This window comes from Hibiscus syriacus, unplaced genomic scaffold (assembly GCF_006381635.1).
Source record: "Hibiscus syriacus cultivar Baekdansim isolate YM2019G1 unplaced genomic scaffold, ASM638163v2 tig00109957_pilon, whole genome shotgun sequence".
Lineage (NCBI taxonomy): Eukaryota > Viridiplantae > Streptophyta > Magnoliopsida > Malvales > Malvaceae > Hibiscus > Hibiscus syriacus.
Genome location: NW_024062539.1, coordinates 1,256,478 through 1,279,312, shown reverse-complemented (window position 1 = coordinate 1,279,312; position 22,835 = coordinate 1,256,478). Strand labels below are relative to the sequence as shown.

The 22,835-nt window shown below is 34.6% G+C and overlaps 1 protein-coding gene across 5 annotated transcripts; it reads left to right on the top strand.

Annotated features, from left to right (window-relative positions):
* Positions 1–3,947: 3,947 nt before the first annotated feature.
* Positions 3,948–20,996, top strand: LOC120211085 (histone-lysine N-methyltransferase ATXR7-like). 5 transcript variants are annotated; one of them, XM_039209705.1, is made up of 23 exons: positions 3,948–4,219; positions 4,387–4,501; positions 4,594–5,014; positions 5,106–5,222; positions 5,413–5,709; positions 5,786–6,130; positions 6,206–6,589; positions 6,741–7,196; positions 7,292–7,730; positions 7,821–7,904; positions 7,997–8,083; positions 8,166–8,315; positions 8,397–8,821; positions 8,907–9,029; positions 9,125–9,205; positions 9,323–9,376; positions 9,456–9,607; positions 9,772–9,811; positions 9,908–9,965; positions 11,031–11,160; positions 19,562–19,691; positions 20,070–20,492; positions 20,830–20,996. In XM_039209705.1, the coding sequence occupies exons 1-18, from the start codon at positions 4,198–4,200 to the stop codon at positions 9,791–9,793; spliced, it is 3,774 nt and encodes a 1,257-aa protein (XP_039065636.1). In that variant the 5' UTR covers positions 3,948–4,197; the 3' UTR covers positions 9,794–9,811; positions 9,908–9,965; positions 11,031–11,160; positions 19,562–19,691; positions 20,070–20,492; positions 20,830–20,996. The 5 variants fall into 5 exon arrangements, with proteins under 5 accessions (XP_039065636.1, XP_039065637.1, XP_039065635.1 ...); XM_039209706.1 differs by lacking the exon at positions 20,070–20,492 and having other exon boundaries at positions 20,830–20,993; XM_039209704.1 differs by lacking the exons at positions 20,070–20,492; positions 20,830–20,996 and having other exon boundaries at positions 19,562–19,835.
* Positions 20,997–22,835: the final 1,839 nt, after the last annotated feature.

Genomic DNA, 22,835 nt, shown 5'->3' with positions numbered 1-22,835 from the left:
TAGCATACTTTTATGTTGATAATGCACCCATATGCATTTCAACTTTGGCATCCTCTCATGCCAATAATGCATACATATGCATTATTCTTTTATGCCGATAATGCACCCATATGCATTTAAGCTAAGGCATCATTTCATGCCAATAATGCACCCATATGCATTATTCTTTTATACCGATAATGCACCCATATGCATTTCAGCTAAGGCATCATTTCATGCCAATAATGCACCCATATGCATTATTCTTTTATGTCGATAATGCACACATATGCATTTCAGATAAGGCATCATTTCATGCCAATAATGCACCCATATGCATTATTCTTTTATGTCGATAATGCACCCATATGCATTTCATCTAAGACATCATTTCATGCCAATAATGCACCCATATGCATTATTCTTTTATTCATTCGTTCTAGAGCAGTTCATACTCTAAAACTCATTCATAATAATCTTTCCATACATTAAATAAAACTTAGTAACTACTGTAAACATACTTTAAAATTTAAACATTCTAATTGTATTTATTGCATATTGTCCTTAAATAAATTGCATACAATAAATGTATTCACCTGGCTTGCCTTGCTTTGATATCCAAAACGTACAAACTGCTACTCCGGAACTTGACCTTTGCCTTTAACTTTACTTGATTCAGGGGCATGATTTCGATCTATTCCATATCCATTAGATACATGTATAATATCAATTGTTAGTATAATTCCTAACAATTATACTTAAACATTACTCAAAAGTACCTATTAGTAACCTTTCCATAATAATCTTAGCCTTTCATACAATTTCTGGTTCCTCAGTATCGATACCCCTACCATGGTATCGATACTACCATACTATGGTATTGATACCTTCCCATGGTATCGATACCATTTTTGCATTCTGTTTCAAAATGGTATCGATACCTTCACTTCGGTATCGATACTCTCTCTTCGGTATCGATACTGATTGAATCAGTATCGATACTACGCAGCTGATTCATTATATTTTTAGCTTATAGTATCGGTATTGTTCTATCAGTACCGATACTCGTGCCCAAATTTTCTAGTTTTTAAACCAATTATTACACAATTGAGGTTAAATTTCATTATGATTGCCTCCCATAATTCTACCAAACTCTTCATTACTTATACATACTAACTTTTCCTCATTTAGATACTTAAAACATCTAGTATCCCTCAAGATCATTAGCTTCTAAGAATCACACCAAACTTGCTATATTGTTTTTAAACTCATCCAATGTTTCTAATCTCTCAATTAGCTCTTTAATAAGTCAAATATACCAATAAACATCAATAAACACTCATATATTAACATATCATTTCAAAATCCATTTTATAAAATCCTCATTATTCCCCTTATCTATACATTTTAATCCCATCTAATTCTTCTTTATGCAAATATATCACTTAATGTTACCAAAGCAATTCATAATTTAAAGAAAACACTAGCTAATGATAATTTACCCTATGCAAGAGAAGAGCACACCAACGTGAAGAAGAAGAATAAGTGTAGAATTAATTTACTTTTCTCTATCTTCCTATTTAAAATCCCTATCTATTTTTAAATTCATTTTCCTCTTAAAAGACCAAAATACCCTCTTAACTTATCTATTGATACAAATTAGTTTAAACATTATTCTAAATCTTTTTTCTCATCTTTTACCACTTATTAAATTTTAAATCTTAAAATTTCAAATCTTTTCGATATAGTCCCTGGTATGATATTTGGGATATTTCAAAATAATATCCATTGTAAAGTCGCAAGTATTGACACAATAAAGATTAATATGTTTGATGAGATTGTTCTAACATTTGGTAATGTGAGACATATTACATATTTGAGTAGAAATCTAATTTTTTTAGGCATCCTATATTCAAAATGCTACAAATTCTCTAGTGAATGCGGAGTTATGAAAATTTACAAGGGCTTTCTTGTTGTGATGAATCGACAAAGAAGACTGCCAAGTTTTATGTTATACATAGTTTAACAGTTTTAGATAATGCAACTGATGTTTCCTCCCCATGAAAAATAATTTTGTTATTAGTAAAAATGTCTTGACTAAATTAAGCAAAAAAATATTTTTTTGTTGAACAAGATAACCGTGGGCAAAACAGTTATGTGAAGCAGAAAATATTTAATTTTATGGGCATAATGGATTTAGAGATAGAATTATCATTGCTGATCATGATCGTGTCGTGCATGATGTTGCTCGTGGTGATACATTTATGAGCAAGGTTGACACTTATGATAGCCATGTCGATGTGAAGACTAAATCCAAGCTTAGAAAATCTTGGATTTGGTCGGCGTCTATTACTAAAGATTACCCCTTTAAGGAGTGTTGTGGAAGAAGTGAAAAACTTTTTCGTTGAAGTGAAGAATTATTTTTTGTTGTGTTTTGATGCCTCATCGAATTTGGGTGTTTTGTCTAGAAATATTCACACTTTTAGAATTCACATAAAGGTGGAGATTTGTTAGAGTTTGATTCGATTTCAAAGTCACACAAATTAATTAATATATAAATTTAGAAAAATAATAAACCTAGTTTGTTTAAAAGTAGATAACTTTATTAAAATATATTTCTACTTTATTTAGTTTCATTTGTAATCAAGTATCTATCCCTATAAATAGGTACTAAGAGTGCATTTGGTTCACAGAATGTAAGATTACCTTTGGAAATAAGATTTCCAGAATGTAACATTACTCTGAGAATGTTGTATTACCCTGTTTGGTTTGCTTAGCATATTATAGCGTTTGGTTGGAGGAATATAAGATTACTTGGATGCATATTTTACCAAATTATCATTGTGATGTATATTTTTTAAAAAAAGTAAACCTTTAATATTAAATTATAAATATTTGAAGGAAAATTTATAAAAATATTTTAATTATTACACTATCTAAGTTCAAAGAATAAATATATTTAACATATAATTAATATAATTAGTATACCAAACTTATAATTTTAAATAATTTTCATAAGTGTCATATTTATTTATATAAAATAAAATATAATATGAAAAATAATATTGTGATCTCAGGTGGAGAAATATATTAATTTTTAATGTATAAGATCTATTTTTTTAATAACTCAAAATTAAAAATTACTTTAAATAATTACATTTTTACAATAATAATATTTTAAAATCATAAAATTATAAAATAAAAAATATACTAAATATTAAAATATAAAATAATTTTAATTACTTAAATTTATTAATATTTTATTAAATTAAACTATTTATATATTATCATTATTATTATTTTGAGTAAAACAAAAAGAATAAGAATTAAGAAGGATTCATATGAAAAAATTATTATGTTAGGGGTACTGATGTCCAAAATGGTTGGAATTGTTCATTAACTAAGAATTTGGAGGTAATGACATTCCCACCATTTTAACTCAAAAATACAACTATTAGTAATGAGTTATACCTGGTAATATTCTTTTCCGTGAACTAAACGCCCCCTAAAGGTAAGAGTTAGATATCAAATTTTTTCTTTCTCCAAAATCCTCTTTTATTTTCTTCATTCATGTTAGTAAAATTCTTCTCTTATGTCCGTTTTTTTTTCCTTCTGGATGTTCTACGTAAATTTTGGTATTCTTTATTTTTTTATTGTGTTTATTTATTTGCCAATAATTGTTTCAATGTTATGACATTTTACATATTCAATAAAATTAGCTAATATGATTAATTAAAAATCATCTACCATTAATTGGCCCAAAAAGAGCCCAAAAATGAGTGGATAATTATATCAAAAGCCTGAAACAAACCCAGAAACAATAAGATCATAGAAGAAATAGGGCTCGAGATCGAAGTCGATAAAAAGAACAGCTGCAATCTCATACGAATTGCCCAGTCCCTTCGGGGTGGTTTTCATATATGTAGGAAGAAAATTAAATAATTAAATAAACTATGGAAGGAGTCAAAAGTGAGACTCACTTGTGCGTGTGATAGAGAGGGGTAGACACAAATTTTCTTTTGTGACCCAAGAAAGAAAAGAACAAAGGGAACAACCCAAATTAATCGCCGGTTGCGCGTAATGGTTTTTCCCTAATTCCGCAAATTTCTTTCTATCAAAACCCCTTCTACCCTAATAGGATTTGGAACCAACAACCACCGGAGTTGTACAGATTGCGGCGACGATTGGACTTCATTGGAGGGCATGTAATATGGTTGAATGATTCATATTTTCGCAAATGGTATGTTTTAAAAAATATTATTGGAAAATTTGTTTGTTTCTATTCCAGATTCAACATAAATAGATCTCGTTACGATATTTGCCTTTCTTTTCATCCCTTTTAGTTTTTTTGGGATTAGTTAGTAATAATGCATTTATGAACAATAGACTTAGATTTGAATTGATAAGGTCAACCAATGGTGTCCTCAACATCCCCCATTGGCGAATATGATCACTCAAAAATTTCCAGAAAGCGCCTTAAAGTTTCAGATCCCTCCGCCCACTTGGCATCTTCAATTCGCGGGTAATTTTATCAATGTACTTTTTTTTATTGTTGATTCTGCTGTTGTCCCTTCTATATAATTTGTTTTGATAACCGTGTTCATTATTCGACAGTGATGAGCAATCTGCAACGGAGATGAGTTGCCAGTCTAATGGCAACAACAGTGGTATTCCACATTCTTGTAATGACGTAGGCAACAGTTACTTCAGCAATGGACCATCTTCTTCTTGTTCTTCTTATGTGAGTGGATGGATGTATGTCAATGAGCATGGGCAGATGTGCGGTCCTTATATCCAGCAGCAGTTGTACGATGGTTTGTCTACTGGTTTCTTGCCAGACGAGCTCCCTGTTTATCCTATAGTCAATGGGACTTTGATAAATCCTGTTCCCTTAAAGTACTTTAGGCAGTTCCCTGATCATGTTGCTACAGGATTTGTTCAACTCACTTCAACCACAGCTTCCAGTTATTTAAATTCTTCCCTTACCAGTATCCAACACGCTCCTTCCCCTTTCCCCTCTCAGTTCAGATGCGGTGTAAGCACCTGAGCACTTAACATTGTGTTGCTAGTTTGTTTTTTTTTTTATAGGATTTCCTCTGAATGATTTTCACTTTTTTTTATTCCAGTCAGGGGAAGATGTATGTTGGTTGTTTGAAGATGGTGAGAGTAGGAAACATGGGCCTCATTCCCTTTTGCAATTGTTTTCTTGGCATTGCAGTGGTTATCTTGGAGATTCTATTATGGTAAGCTTTGAAACTCTTGTGATTTGAGTCATGATTCATCACAGCATGAACGATCATTTGTTTCAACTATTGGGTCCTATGAGCTCTAGCAAACCTAGTACACATGTTGTGGTAGGATGGCATGATGCATCAAAGCTTTACTCGGTTTCTTTCTTCTTATTTCCTTTTGTTTTAATTTATTATTTTGCAGATTTATCATGCTAATGATAGGTTTTGTCCCACCAACTTGTTGTCTGTTTTAAATGCTTGGAAAGGTGGTCAGTTTGTTGTTGAAAATGAACATGAGTCATCTGTCAACTTCATATCAGCAATTTCTGAAGAAGTTTCTTCTGATTTGCATTCTCGAATTATGCAAGTAGCTCGTAGAGTTATGCTAGATGAAATAATCACCACTATGATCTCAGAGTTTGTTGCTGCAAAAAAATCTGACAAGCATCTAATGGTTGAGTCATGCAACCAAGATGTTAAAAGTTCTGATGGAAAACTGGTAATATATCCAATCACTCAATAATAAATATCTGATGTTTGTTTGTCTTAAAATCTAAAGTTTGTTTGGTATACAGATTAAAAATACCCCTGAAAGAAGTATTCGTTGTACTCCCACGTTTGGCACAGCAGGCTCTCATGATGTATCTAGTCCGTCAATTCAAGAATCTACTGATTTTGATGCATGTCAAAAATCTGTGGGAAGCATTGAAAATTTTTGGGGTTCTTATTCGGTTGTTTGTAAGATGCTTTTTGAGTATTGCATGGAAGTTACATGGAATGCTGTCTTTTATGATAGTATTGTTGATTTCTTGTCTTCCTGGAGAAAGGGAAAACTTTGGTTGGGTCAGCCAAATGTTATGGCATCTGCTAATGGCTCCTTTAATCATGGCAAGGAGACTGAAAATGTAAAAGCTACAACTGTAAGTAAAGTCTATATTCTATTTTGTGTAAATAGTATGTAATGAACTTGAATCTAATGCTTTATGGTTTCACAGTTCTTCTCTGGGAAGGAATTGATGGCCCATGATATTGATTGTCCACCTGGTTATGAATTGGCAACAGTTTCTGTAGATAACCATGCAGAAGAGATGCATATATCTTCATCTGCAGTGCAGGAAACTTTATCCAAACAGAACAGTCCATTGCACATTAATGGCCTTTATGGTGGCATACAATGTATCCTGGAAGGTGTTGAAAATGAGCTCCATTTTTCTGCTATGGTGTTTATGGCTGACTATGTTGACAATCTTGTTAAAAGTGAAGCCAAAGTCGTGATTGATCTGGAAAATGATGAAAAATTGAATGAAAATCCTAATAAAGAGGACGCAGACAAATCAGTCAATTTCTCGATAGATGAGGAATTGAAAGAGTTACAAAAGGTATATCCTGTTAGTTCATAATTTTTTTTTCATTACAATTTTAAAATTGTTCTATTGAGACTAGGTTCTCCCATTCCAATCACAGCCAATATGTGCTTTTGTATAAGACACCAGGATCATATCTCTCAGAACAAATAGTTTTCTTTTACAGCTGCAAGACACGGTTGGATCTTCTGGTCAGTGCCATCTTTCTTCTATATCTGCCAATCTGAACTCATTAGAACCACAGAAGCCTGGTTGTCAATCTATATCTGAAAACGATTATACTAAAAGGGATGGTACCTTTATGGTTGAGGGATTTAAAAGATTGTTTGGGAAGGCTGTGGATGTAAGTAATGAACAAGAAGTTGACGAGCCATCACCTCCTGGAATTGAGGTTAACTCTGGGATTCTTGTTCCATCACACATTTGTAAATTTCGACCTTCAACTACAGTTGAGCATGGCCCTAAGATTGGAGAATATGTTGCCATGGCAATTTGTCGTCAGAAGCTCCATGATGATGTACTAAGAGAGTGGAAATCAACATTTGCTAGTAATGTTAATCTTTACAAGTTTATTGTGTCATGGCGTAGTTTGAAGAAACAGAGTGAGGCTGATGGCAAAGAGGTAACGATTACTACTTTGTACCTTCTATTCTAACAACTAACCCCATAGATTTTTATTGGGTTGAATAATTTGTTGTAACTTTTAATTTGCCTCAGGAAAAGAAGTTTAGCGAAGACAAGAAAAATCTTGCTGGTTTTTCTGCCCCACGAGATAAGCCCAGGGAGGGGTCAAGTAAGTCTATCAGTTCTGGCTCCTCAGAGGTATCTTTAGCGACTGGTACATGTACATATTACCGAAAGAAGTTGGTTCATAAGAAGTTAGGACCTTCTCACTCCATGATTATCAATGGGTCACAGGATCAACCTGTTGAAAGGCCTTTGAAGAAAGAGTCTTCCAAGAATTTGTTGGATCATGCAGATCCAAAACTAACTGATGCCCCTTCTAAAAAGGTTGGGACAAATAAAAGCATGTCTCAATCATCTAATATTTCTGGGTCATCAAAAGTCATAGCTAAGAAGAGTTTGCACAGTGATCATTCATCACCCAAGAGTGCAAGTTGTCAGAAAACACCAAAGGATGCTTCTGCTGTTCGAAGTATGTCGTTTTCCCTCTGTAAAGTTCTTAATATTGCAGAAGATGATAATGAACTTGGAAATAATAATGGTTATTAACTATGATATGCAGAAACTAAGAGTTTGCTCAATGACCACTCGGAACCCAAGCATGCGACTCGTCAGAAAACATCAAAGGACGCTTCTGCTGTTCAAAGTATGTTGTTTTTTTCTTCTGACAATTTATTGGTTATGCAGAAGATGATAATGAGCTTAGAAATAATAATGTTTATTAACTATGTTATGCAGAAACTAAGAAGAGTTTGCTCAATGACCACTCATTACCCAAGAGTGCAAGTTGTCAGAAAATATCAAAGCATGTTTCTACTGTTCAAAGTATGTTGTTTTTCCCCCTTCTGATAAGTTCTTGGTTATGCAGAAGATGGTAATGAACTTGGAGATGATAATGGTTATGCAGAAAATTTGGTTGGAGAAGGTGCTGTTAAAGCCAGAGGGGAAACTGCATCAGCCTTTCAGAATTGTGATGAGAATATTGTAGGCAGGAGTAACCATACTGTTGGAAGTGAAGGAGAGCTTACTAATGATTCCTCCAAGAAAACACTAAAAGGTCCCCCCCACGCATATTCTTTTGTTTTATATCAAATTATTGCATATATTAAATTTTCTTTATTTCTGTTATTATCTTCAGCAAAGAAGGTATCAGGGGTAAAAAGAAAGCAATTAAATAATGATGAACATCCATCACCTTCAATCAAGCTACAGAAAGTAGGTAATGGTGGTAGCAAGTTTTCTTCATCTAGAGGGGTTGCAGATCAAAAGGCCCGCAAAACTAGATCCAGGATTGCAAATCCCTGTCCTAGATCTGATGGATGTGCGCGAACTTCAATTAATGGTTGGGAGTGGCATAAATGGTCTCTCAATGCAAGTCCCGCTGAAAGAGCTCGTGTTAGAGGAATTCAGTGTATTAACATGAAGTATTCAGGTCCTGAGGTTAATAGTATGGCAAACTTGTCTAGCAGTAAAGTTCTTTCTGCAAGAACTAACAGAGTGAAGATGCGCAACCTTCTGGCTGCTGCAGAGGGTGCTGATCTCTTGAAAGTTACACAGTTGAAGGTGATTTTAACATGATGATATTTGAATATCATGGTTTTGAAATGTCTTGATGTGACATCGATTTCAAATTTGCTTCATTTATTAGGCAAGGAAAAAGCGTTTACGTTTTCAGCGAAGCAAGATACATGATTGGGGTCTCATTGCGCTTGAGCCAATTGAGGCCGAGGACTTTGTCATTGAATATGTTGGGGAGTTAATTCGTCCGAGGGTAGGTTTGACTTGTATGTTTTCCTGTTCAGACTAATATTTGCAATTCCTCTTCTTTTCACAAATGACCATTGAATATGCTTTTAAATGTTGTAGATTTCTGATATACGAGAACAGTATTATGAGAAGATGGGAATTGGTAGCAGTTATCTATTTAGACTTGATGACGGATATGTAGTAAGTAAATCAAATTTTTAAATTGGGGGTCTTGGTTTAAGCTGCATTATGGTCGGAGCATACTTTCTTGTTTTTGGGCCAATCTTTTGACTTTTGTTATACTTCATCGATGTATAGGTTGATGCTACAAAGCGTGGTGGGGTTGCTAGGTTTATAAACCATTCTTGTGAGGTATGTAAAGATGTAGCTCTGTTCGTTCTTGCTATTCATGATCGATTTGTGCTGCTAACTTGGAATACTTGAATTGCAGCCTAATTGTTATACAAAAGTTATTAGCGTAGAAGGCCAAAAGAAGATATTCATTTATGCAAAACGTCATATAGCTGCTGGTGAAGAAATTACTTATAACTACAAGTTTCCTTTGGAGGAAAAAAAAATTCCTTGCAACTGTGGTTCAAAAAAGTAAGATGCAGTGGGATTTATTGCTGTTCATTTTTTTAATGATCTTGATTGCATTGAATTTCTTGCTTTCTGAGGAAAACATTATCACCGTATGAAAATTAAGTAGACATGCTACCTGCTATTCTCTGCTCACTTTTTGTCTAACCATTCTTGCTCTTGTTCAGGTGTCGTGGATCTTTAAACTAGCATGCATGCATATAATTTGTACGTGATGAAGATTGTACCTTTTGTTAATGAGATTTATGCAGTCTTCAATTGATTTGGATTTCTGTTTTCTTATCTACTGTATTTATTGTGTAGGCCATCCCCTTGATTTGTTACTCATTTTGAGAAGTCAGCAACAATTTGATGCCACATGGTATGTAATTCTGTTAGTTTTTTTTTACTATATATATGTGTGAAAATAATGTTTTAGTATGTTCTTATTAATCCAAAGAAACATGGAACTCCTGTTCCGCATCTACTCAAAGGTGAAATAGTACAAAAACCAACAGAAATAATTCAGGTAATAGTAACAAAGGTTAATAGACCAAAAACAGTAGAATTATGGGGGAAAGGAGTCCTATTTATGTGGCAAGGTTCTTCATTGAGCTTTTGGGAGACTGAAATCTCTCAGCTCATTGATGGGAGACTGAAACCTTAGGACTGAGACTCAAATCTTTTTAGGTTTTTGATAGAAATTCTGCTTTTTTTTATTCTGTAAGTCTCTTTAAATAGAGATTTCAAAATTATAAAATAGATGAAGTCCCATCAATATCAATTTTTATAAAAACAACTTTATTGTGCGAGTCCTATCTAACAATTTATCCAAGAGTGCTACCTAATAACTACCATGTTTCTGCAACATTAATGAATCCCATGGTTTTGTCTCGCTGCAAAGCGAGAAGAAAAGCAAAAAGGGCATATGAAGCAAGATATTTGGGACAAGGCAAAGTAACAGTTTGCCACCATTAGTAATAAGAATCCTTGTGAATCTTTTGCTTAGGGGAGATATGTTGTTGGCCTTGCAAGGTTGCCTAGAGTGAAATCTTGGGGTTGGGTTGAGAGAGATGGGGGAGTCTGGTATAAGACTTGGCTATGTCAGTGATGAAAGAAGGAAAAAGAGAAAAGAAAAAAAAAGAAAAGGAATGATTTTATTAATTTATTAATTTGTGTTTGTATATGTTTTTCATCTTGAACTGTTTCTCCGTGTCATCAATTATGCTAGTAAGACGTGCTTTATAAGTATGGGAAATTGTATAAACATTGCCATCTGGTTGTGTGGTGAGTCGAGTAAAATAGAATGATGGGAAGGAATACATGTATTTTTATTTTTTTCAATTTATATATTCTTAATGATGCTTTGATATGGTTGTATTGATTTGCTATACTTGTTATTTCAACTTACAAGTTCTTTTTGCCCTTAATTTGTGATTAAATGTAGCTTGAACATGCTCATTGGCAGAGAAGCTTGGCTTGGGTTCTGTTAAACATTCTCAATGCCTACTTGGATTGTGCTACCAGAAGTTTTGGTCGTGAATTCACCAATGTGTTTTGGCAGAGCACTTGAAAGGGTATATTGGCAAATCATTTTCTAATTATTGAATTATTTAAACTAGGATATGTTTGACGGCCTTTTTTGTATTTTAATTTATAGCAATCAACTATTCCATTCTTTGGCCTATGATTTGAGGTTGAGAATATTATGCGATCAATAGCTTCTTGAATATTTGTTGAAGGGCTATATATATCTTTATGAAATGGATTTAACTCTCTAATTTGTTAAAAGTAGAGTAATTCTCTGTAAAGCTCATATTTTCTATAAGATTTGTTACATATTTACATAAAAGATGTAACCTTAACTTAGGAAACTCTTAAGCTAGGAAAGTAACTAATTTTAGGAAAGATACAATCCCTTGAAGTTAGGGATTGTAACTACTAAAAGATATTCACAGGATCCTATCTAAGTATACATAATATTTCTAATTTAGGAATCTATTTTATGACACTCCCCCTCAAGCTGGGGAATGTATGTTCTCCATCTTCAGCTTGCTTGCTAACTTTTGAAAATACTTCCCAGGTAGCCCCTTGGTAAGTATATCTGCAACTAGATCTCCAGTGGACACATAGGGAGTAAAAATTAGTCCACTGTCAAGTTTCTCTTTTATGAAATGTCTATCCACTTCAACATGTTGTCCTGTAATTTTGAACTGGATTATGAGCAATACTGATTGCTGATTTATTATCACAGTACAACTTCATTGGGCCTTCCTATTCGATCTTTAAATTCTCCAAAATAATCTTTAGCCACAACAATTAACAAATCCCAAGTGCCATTGCTCTAATCATAGTTGGATCTAGCCACAACATTCTACTTTTTGCTTCTCCATGCCACTAGAATTCCTCCCATAAGGTATAGTATCATGAAGTTGATCTTCTATCAACAACGGGCCCTACATAATCTGCTTTAATATAGGTTTCTAAAGTCAAATTTCCTCCCTCTTTAAACATAATTCTTTTGCCTGGTGTGCCATTCAAATATTGTAGAATTTGAGTCACAGCTCTTAGGTGTGATTCGTTAAGGTTGTGCATAAATTGGCTCACAACTCCCAACTGCATAGGTAATGTTTGGTCTGGTGTGTGATAAGTAAATTAGTCTTCCCAAAAGTCTCTGATATGAGCCTCCATCAACTGTTGCATCCTCTATTGTATCTCCAAGCTTGTGAATAACTTCTATTGGTGTTTCTGCTGGTCTGCGACCTATTTAGCCAGTTTCTTTTAACAAGTATTGGGTGTATTTCTGTTGAGATATGAAGATCCCTTGTGAATGTGCCACTTTAATACCAAGGAAGTATTTTAGTCTTTCTAGATCTTTGACTTCAAACTCCTTTAACAAACACTTCTTTAGGTCATCAATTCCTTTCAAATCATCCTTGTAACTATGATATCATTTACATAGACCAATAAAGAAGTAACTCCCCCTGAAGAAGAATGTTTCACAGTGAAGGATTTCTTCCAAGGGGTGTTCAACCAAAACGATACCTTGGTTGTTGAAGAATTGGATTTGGAGTTTTTAAAACTTTCAATAGATCAAAACAGGGCTCTTGAAAATACATTTTCTGAAGAAGAAATTTGGGATGCAATTGCGCATTTGAACATCAATAAAGCACTAGGCCCAGATGGTTTGAATTTAGGGTTTTTCAAGAAGTTTTGGAGAAATTTGAAAGAAGACTTGGTGGTGTTTTTTAGAGAATTTCATCAAGGGAAGGTATGGGACTCGGAGGTGAATCATTCTTTTATTTCTCTCATTCCAAAGAGGGTTAATCCGGAGGAGCTACAAGATTTTAGGCCAATTAGCCTTGTTGGAGGATTATATAAAATTCTATCTAGAAAGTTAAGTCTTTGCATTATTGAAATAATTAGCCCCTCACAATTTGCGTTTATACCGGGAAGACAGATTATGGATTGCTCGTTTATTGCAAATGAAGGTATCGATTATTGGAGGAAAAAGGGGTTGAAGGGGGTCGTATTTAAAGTAGATTTTAAAAGAGCTTATGATTCCGTAGACTGGGCTATATTGATGAAAATAATGTGCAAAATGGGGTTTGGGGATAAGTGGTCTTCTTGGATTAATCAATGCGTGTCAACAACCACAATTTCAGTACTCGTTAATGGGACCCCAACAGAAAAATTTAAAACAGCAAGAGGACTCCGACAAGGCTGTTCATTATCTCCAATATTGTTTAATTTGGTTGGTGAGTTGCTTCATTTGATGTTGGCTAAAGCTATGGAGATAGGACTGTTTTCGGGCTTTGAGTTAGGAAATCAAGAGAGGTTGTTTAAACTATCACATTTGCAATTTTCTGATGACCTCATTATCTTTAGCAAGGCTACTGCTCGAGACTTGAAGAATGTTAGAAGGGTGCTGTTAATTTTTGAATTGATGACAGGTTTGCAACTAAATTTATCTAAGAGTAAAATCTTTGGTATTAATGTGGAACCGGATGAGTTAGCAAGCTGGGCAGTGGAAATTGGCTGTACAGTGGGATTTTTTCCACTAGAATATTTAGGATTACCGTTGGGATCTAAGAGAAATTCTGCAGTATTGTGGGAGCCAATTGTCCAGAGATTTTATTCAAAATTGGCTGGTTGGAAGGCTAATTCCTTATCTCTAGCTGATAGGGCAGTTTTGGCGAAATCGGTTTTGTGTTCTCTTCCGACATATTTTCTCTTTTTAGAATTCCAGTTGGTGTGGTTAAGAGATTGAATTCCATAATGGCTACCTTCCTTTGGGGCGGTTCGGCAGAGAAGAGGAATATTCATTGGCTGAATTGGAAGTTAGTATGCAAGCTGAAGAGGTTGGGGGTTTGGGAATTCCGAATTTGGCTCTTCTAAATAGAGCTCTTTTGGGTAAATGGGTATGGAAATTTGCAACAGAGAAGGATTCGTGCTGGAAAAAAGTTGGTTGTTGCGTGTATAATTTTGACTTTAATACATGCTTAATTACGAAATCTTTGGCTAATCGGGCATCTTAGATTTGGAAAGGAATAATTAATAATTTCTTTTCTAATGATGATTTTGGGGACTATATAAGGAAGAGTTTGTGTTTGAAGATGGGGAATGGAGAGACAGTGCAATTTTGGCATGATTCTTGGTTGGGTTCGTTTCTTTTAAAAGTTAGGTTCCCAAGGATTTTTGCTCTATCATTGAATAAAGGGGGCAAAGTTGTAGAGTTCAAGGAAAATTCTTCCTCAGGGTGCTGCTGGGACATTAAATTAAGGAGGAATTTGGTGGACTGGGAGGTGGAACAGTGGATGCAGCTTATGGCCTTGTTGAATTCTACCTATCATCTTTGCAAGAAGATTGCTGGGTTTGGACAGGGAATGGGGAGGGCTGTTTTTCAGCTAAATCTTGCGTGAAGTGCTTTTTTGATTGGGCTAGTAATGACGAAGATGAAGGTACTCGGAACAACATTGTATGGACAGGGGTTGCTCCTCGGGTCGAAACTTTTGTTTGGCAGGCTGCTCATCAGAGAGGGGTTGTTAGAGAGGAATTGACAAAGCGAGGAGTTATAGGGATTGAAGACTCTTCATGTCCTTTGTGTGTTAAGTGTGTGGAGTCGGTTTCTCATTTATTTGTACATTGTGAGGTTGTTAGAGGCTTGTGGAAATAGATTCTTGTCATCTTGGAATGTTTCTTTTGTGCCACCCCAGACACTGTTGGATTTCATAATTGTTTGGAATGATTTAATCCCGAAATCCACCATTTGGAAGTTCATCCCTAGGGCGGTGCTTTAGACGGTTTGGAAGTGTAGAAATGATATTATTTTTTGGAAAGGAAAGGTGGATGGCCAGTTATTGTTCTTGTTCATTTTAGAATTGCATCATGGTTTGTCGCGAGATTCAATGATGTGCAGATTAATTTCGATTCTCTTGTGGGTGATGTTAAAATAGATGATTTGGGGGTAAAAAGGAAGAAGGATTCTATATCTTCCTCCTGTTGGAGTGCTCCTCCCTTAGGTTTCGTTAAATTAAATGTTGATGGTGCGATGTCTAAGGAGTGGGATAAAGGAGGCATTGGTGGATTGCTAAGGGATGCTCAAGGGCTGCAGCAGGGTTCGTTTTCAGAAAGGATTGGGAGGGGGGGTCCTCCTATTCTTGCAGAGTTATTAGCTATCAAAAGAGGGCTGATGTATATTGAGGAGAAAGCTTTGGTTTCATTTCCAAGGGTCATCCTTGAATCGGATTCTCTTAATGCTCTGAAATGGATTATAAAACCGGCTGTATGTACTCCTATGTTCCAGTCTTTGGTGAAAGACATTGCTGCCTTAGTGGAGAGTAGAGGTGTAGTTAGGCATATTTTGAGAGCTGCTAATTGCGAAGCGGATAAACTAGCTAAAGAAGGAATAGGATGAATATTAGGGTATTGACTCAGTTGTACAACTATTGAGTTGGTTATTTATGTTCTATGTTTGGTTTTTAAGTTTTATGTTGTAACAGAACTTCTTATGATGGCTATGTATTATTCTGGTATTAATGAATTATTAGGCACTCTTATCTTCTTTCATATGCCCTTCATGTTACTGTTGTAACTTGGAGGTTAAGAAGGGGGTTTTTAACGAGGCCTATCATATTTCTATAAAAAAAATAAGTATGATCACCTGGACTCTATTTGTAGCCCAATCTCAGCATCACTTTGTTAGACCTTCCAAACCAGGAAATTGGAGGCTGCTTTAACCCATAGAGAGCCTTTTTTAATTTGCACATTGTCTGCCCAACACTTGAACCAAATCCAGGTGGGATGTCCATGTAAACTTCCTCCTCAAGATCTCCATGTAAAAAGGCATTCTTAATGTCCTACTGTTGTAATTTCCATCCTTGATTGGCAACTAATGACAAGAAAATTCTCACAGTGTTCATCTTTGTAACAGGAGAAAATGTCTCAAGGTAGTCTATCTTATAGGTTTGAGAATACCTTTAGCCACTAACCTTGCTTTGTACCTTTCTAAAGAACCATCTGATTTGTACTTTACTATAAACACTCATCTACACCCGACTGTTTTCTTTCCTTCTGGCAGTTTCACCAAGTCCCATGTTTTGTTCTTCTCGAGTGCTTCTATTTCTCCTTATATGGCATTCTTCCAATTCTCATTTTCTAATGTCTCTGACGCAGTTTTAGGAATGGTAATGGTATTTAGGCTAGTAAGGAAGGCCTTGTGATTGTGAGATAAGTTCTTGTAAGACATAAATAAGTAAAGGGGGGTTTTTGTCGTGCAAATTCTTTTTCCTTTTCTAATTGCAATAGGAAAATAAAAATCCCTTTGGTTAGAAGTAGAATCAAAATTTTCAGTGGTATTTAGATCAGAGATAGGTTCAGTAGTTACCTCGGTTTGTATATGGAAGGAAGAGGATGATTGAACCTGCACTGGTGCCTTCTTACTTTAGTAGACCAGCAGAGGACGAGTAGTGTCCTGAGTCTTTGGCTGAGGGGTGTTAGGATCAGATTATAAGGTGGTAGGTTGGTCAAAAATAGGTTGTTGGAAAGGAATAGGTTGTTGAGCTGCTGTAGGAAAGTCAATGAGAGACGGAAGTAGGAAACAATCTTTGTCCTTATCTTCCCTGAATGAAATCTCCCCCTGAAGATAAGGGTGAGTAAAATAGTTTTCCTTTTCTGCAAAAGTAACATCAATAGAAATAAAGTGTTTCCTTGTAGGTGGATAATAGCACTTTTACCCTTTTTGAGTGGAAGAGTAGCCAACACAGATGCATTTTAACGCCCTTGGATCAAGCATACCCCTATTTTGAGAGTGTCTATGGACAAAGGCAACAAAGTCAAATATTTTAGGTTTAAGATTAAGTGAAGGACTAAAATTTGGGAAGAAATTGGTTAGGATTTGAATAGGACTTTGAGATTTTAAGGGCTTTAGTGGGTAGTTTGTTTATCATATAGGTGGCAATTAACACAGTTTCTCCCCAATACTGTTTAGGGACATTTTTTTTGAAACAAAAGGGCTCTTGTTATGGCAAGGATATGTCCATTCTTTCTTTCTGTCACACCATTCTGTTGAGGGTTATTCACACAAGAGGACTCATATATGTTGCCTTTCTCTTGAAAATAGGGTGATAGGACTTGGTTGAAATAGTCCTTAGCATTGTCTGATCGAAACCTTTTTATGTCTACTTCAAACCGAGTCTTAATCATGGTGCAAAAGGTTTTAAAAGTAGAGCTTACATCCGATTTTTGTTTTAGAAGAAATATCCATGACACTCGGGCACAATCATTTATGAATGAGACAACTATCGAGCCCCAGTTATATTTGGAATAGTGGATGGCCCCCAAACATCATTGTGAATGAGTGTAAAAGGGTTGGAGGCTTTTTTATTACTCACGGGAAAAGAGATGCATTTATGTTTTGCAAGTTCACATATGTCACAATGAAATTCTTCAATATTAAGGACTTGATCAAAGAAGGAATTATAACTTTAAAGGATGGGTGACCAAGGCGGAGGTGATGAAGCCATATTTGGTATTATTGGCTTTAGATCCTGATTAAAGTGAAAAAGATGGAGAATTCAGGGCACTGACTTGTCCACCAGAGTCTTTAAGGTAATATAGGCCATTTACTTCTTTAGCATATCCAATCAACCTCCTCGTTCCTTGATCCTAAAAAATGCATTGAGTAGGATGAAAAAGAACACTGCAGTTAGTCTCCTTGGTAATTTTCTGAATGGATAGAAGATTAGTAAATAGTTTGGGTACATGAAGGACATTTTTCAATGTAAGTTTTACTTATAACAATATCCTCTTGACCAACCACTGTTATCATAGTACCATATGCAACTGTTATTTTTTTATTGAAGGACAGGGTGTATAAGTGGTAAATGTGATTGAAGAAATAGATGGGTAAATTCGAGGCCTTAAAGTCCTGAGAAGAGGATATAGCTGAGAAAACTAGACTACATGTACCTGTAGAGGAGGTTTTGTCTAGTGACCCTAGCAAGCTCTTCAATTTTTCTATTTCTTCTCTGTTGAACTCAATAGGCTGTTCTTGAGAGTCCTCAACCAAGTTTTTGGTTGTACATGCTCTTCCTTGTCCCCTTGATCCCTTTTACTTTGAAAAATTTTTACTTGCTGTTTGTGGCTTCCCATGAAGTCTCCAACACTTCTCTTTTGTGTGGTGAGGTTTCTTGCAGTAGGTGCACCATAGAGAGTCCCTGTTCATTGCCTCTGGTTTATTATCATTAGTAATTTGATGTTCCAGACCAATCTTTCTCTCGGTTACGGCTTTAGTGGCCAAGGCTGAACTCTCCACTTACTACTTTCAATCATAACTCCTATTCTTCTTTCCTCAGCATGAATGTTTGTAATAACTTCATTTAGTGATGGCAGGTCTTACTTTCCAATAATCTGGACTCTCACTGCATCGAATTCAATATTTAGTCTAGCAGGAAAATTATCCATTCTGTCTTTTTCAGCAAACCTCTTTAGAAAAGTCGCGTCTTGACTACACCTCATCTGGATTGACTTGCTTCCCTACTTGATGGATGAAATCTTGGTCTTGATTTTATAGATCTGGGCAACATCTCTAACCTTTGAGTAAGTTTGTTTGTTTTACGACCTCCCATATCTCTTGGGTTGTATTGAGAAACATGCTTGTATCACTGATCTCTGGCACCGTGGAATTCCATAACCTGGATATTACTAATGAATCATGTTCATCCTAAGAATCAAACCTAGGATCTCCCTCCTTAGGTCCAGTACCTAGAAGATGACTTAACTTACCTCTACCCTTTAGAAATGTATGAACAAGCTGAGACCATTTAAGGTAGTTTTTTCCATTCAACCTATAGGCATTTTGTATATTTTGCAAGTCACCTATCGGGTTAGAATAACTCCATTCATTTTGACTCCCTGAACCGTCTCAGAAATGTTTTATCAACCACCACAACCATGTTTTTTGTTGGGTTAACAGTACGCACTCAAGGGAAAGATTTAGGAATGAAAAAAAGGTTGTTAGACCGAGATTAACAGGACCCAGGAATGAACTAAAAAAGCTTTGATACCATGTTAAAAGTAGAGTAATTCTCTGTAAAACTCATATTTTCTGTAAAATTTGTTACATATTTATATACAAGCTATAACCTCAACTTAGGGAACTCTTAAGCTAGGAAAGTAACTAATTCTAGGGAAAGATACAATCCCTTAAAGTTAGGGATTGTAACTACTAAAAGATATTCACAGAGTCTTATCTAATTACACATAATATTTCTAATTTAGGAATCTATTTTCTGACATAATTAAATATCTAAAACGAACTTGAGGTCTCCCTTAGATTGAGTCATCTCAACTGTAGAGCCCTTTTTAAGAAGCTTGGGGATATGCTGAATGTGTTGCATCTTTAATGTGAAACTGCAGTCATCAGTAACACGTTGACTAATATTTTCCATGGATTGTGGATGTGGATGAACGTTTCAGGTTGTGGGCAAAGTTTTCTCAAATAGAAGCTGATGGTGTGATAAAGACCTTTTCACATGAAGTGGTTTTCCCAACATCTGGAAGACGAATTACTTATCCGTGTTCATCGTTGTTGTATATGCCACTTGCAGTTGAGTTCCTTCTCTTAGAATCTGTAACCAGTTTTATTGTTTTCTTACCGTTTGATATTTTTGGAATATAAAGTTTTTGTACAAACATGCATCATCATATATGTCATTTGTTTACCTCTTTGGTTATTTTAGCCCAGCCTTTTTCAAGGCACATATTATGCACTAGAACCTCGTTACCAAATGCAAAGGGCTAAAAAATGCCCGCATTTGAGTGTAGTAAAATGCACGTGTATTTTTGTTATGTATACATTTAATAGGCTTAAGATGTATAATTATGATAATTTAAAGATTGGTCCAATTTATTTGCAGAACATGTAAAATTTTCCTTTAATTTTGTTGGCCAATATGATTTCCTTATGATCCCATGTTTGTTGTAGACTCAAATATGGAGAAGTATAACTAGAGTTTGATATAATCCGATACAACTAATGGGGAAAGAAGTTAAAGAAAACGTCAATTGGTTGGTATTTTTTAGCTATATGTGCTTATCAAATGCGCCTGTTATTTTGGCTTTTTTTGTCTAACACTAAGGTGCATCGATTAGGTGACTTTAGACGACGGCCTTGATAACATTGGTTTAGCTGATGCCTGCCTATCTTGAACTGCAGCCACTGGAAATTTTTATTCGACGCATCTGTAGAGAAGATGCCATATTTTACATGGGTTTTGATATCATACATACCCGTTTTAAGCTATATGGTCGGGGTTTGAGGTTGTTTCTTCCAACATTGACATCTTCAAAGTTCGTACACGGATTTTCTCAACGGGAGTATAACTTGTCTTACGACACCCAACACTTGGTACTTGGATTTTAATTCTAGAACCGTCTGCCATAAGTTATCCATGGTGTCGACTTCAATATTTGCGATGACTTGCATTCATGGGATCTTCATTAAGCAATAATAAATCAAGTTGGAAGCAATTCAGCGGATGAGAGGATTAAACATATTTGAATATTTTTGAGTGAATTATTCTTCATGCTTGCCGGCAGTATTCCTTTATTAGGAAGTGTAGATTATGATTCCAGTTACTAGGCTGAGGAGGATCAAATATAAGAAGATTGTTAATGGTGGTCCAACTTTGCATAAACTCGTTTAATTAGCAAAATCTCTCACTAGATCCTTCTGTTGGTTGCAGGATTGAACAAAGCCTGTTTGGCGCAGGAACGTAGTACGTTTAACCCTCCGGTATGCCCCTCCTCTCTCTCTCTCTCTCTTTTTATTTTTTTAATCCTATACAATCTACCAACTGCAGAAATTATCCGAAAAATACAAGTTTTAGGTGTTCAAAATTACCAAATTCACGTAAAAAAACATTTAATTTACCAAATGATTATATTAGTACTAAAAGTTTTGTGCAACTCTGTAGATATTGTGTTTGAATCTCAATTAATAGTTTTAAAGTAATTTTATTTAAAAGTTATATAAAAATGTGAAAAATAAAAATATTTTCGCAATAATATTTGTTATATTTTAAAATAAAAATAATTTAATAAATTCTCAAGTTAAAATGTGTCAAATGTAAAATGGAGATAAATGTTGTCAGCTAACTCTTGATATAAACAACTATTTACGGGTAAGTATTTGATCGAGCTGGGTTAAGTTAAAAATAGTTGAGTTAGTAAAGCAGACTAGTATCATTTTAGGACTCAAATTTTATTTGAAATTTTTTCAAGCCAAGTTGAATTTATGAAGTTTGAGTTGAATCCAATCGAGTTTTTGAGTTTCTATTCAAATTTAATGGTAAATATTTATAATATTATAGTGTGGATTGGTCCAATTTGACTACTATCTTAACCATAATATGTATATATATCTTCATATTCTTTCATAGTGTAATGTTATTTAATAAATCAAATGTCATCTAAAATTATAAATATATTTATAATTTATTCTGCTAAAGAAAGTATTTTGGGAGAAAATTATTGACGAGAGTACAAAAATGTTAAAGAATTGATGGAAAGAAAGAATTTGAAAATAACGGCAATAAAAATCAAATTGAATAAAATATAAAGTTGATGGACTAAAGTGTAAGAAGAGTACATTTGTTGTTAAAAATCGGAACTCAAATTACATTTGATATTACATAGCGTTGGAGGAGCATGTGATTTAAATTTGGTCAAAACTGATTTTAAATGATTGAAGAATTAGGGGTAAGAGGAAATAAGGATGAACATTTGAGTTAATTGAGTTGATTCTAATTTAAAATTTTTGAGTTAATCGAGTTAACGAGACTTATTTTATCATTCAGTCTTTATTATTTTTTTTCCAAGTTGAATAGAATGTATAAAATTTTAGTTAAAACGAGTTTTGAATCGAATTGAATTTTGTTCACCCTTTCTTATTTAAGCTATATCCATGTCAATATAGTGCTCAATTATCAAATTTTATGAATGTGTATATTATCTGAAATGAAATGTAAACAAACAAGTGATTACTATAGCTATATCCTCTAAGGCTGGGAAATAATTGAGAGCATACTCTTTTGAGGTGAGATTAGAACTTAATTTCATATAATATCATTTACTTGATGATTTATATATACTGCATAAAAGTTGGTTATCCACCTTATCCATTAATAATTCGACGAATGTTTAATAATATATACTTCTTTCTTTCTTCAATTAATAAAACGAGGAGGTGGATACAAAGACGAATACACAAGGAAATAAATAAAGGAAAAGCCAAGATTTGTCAAAATTTAACATTAACAAAAACTCTCCAAACCCATTTGGTATCAAAACGGAATTGTACACCACATCTTGAAATTGTCCTCCGGTTGTGTCGATAAGCACTTGGTTCAATGATATGGTACGGATAGATCATCAAAGAGAAGATCCCATGATTCATCTCAATGTCTCTCTTCCGGGGAACTTGCTGTCATTATCAGGGTCAGGGACCTCCACATGATGATGGAAATGGGTGAAACTGTCTGTAATCAATAAACAAAGATCCTCTTAGAAACACAGTGGGATTGTAGATCGAATCAAATCAGGATGTTTGATTTTGTGCAGTCTTCTTATTACCGTGAAATGAATCAACTGTTCACCTTTCGTTATCGTTGTAATGAAAGCTAATAAATTGATCCAATTAAGATGTGCGATGTATTTCTGAAAATTTAAATCTACTAGCACCGTCAGGGAA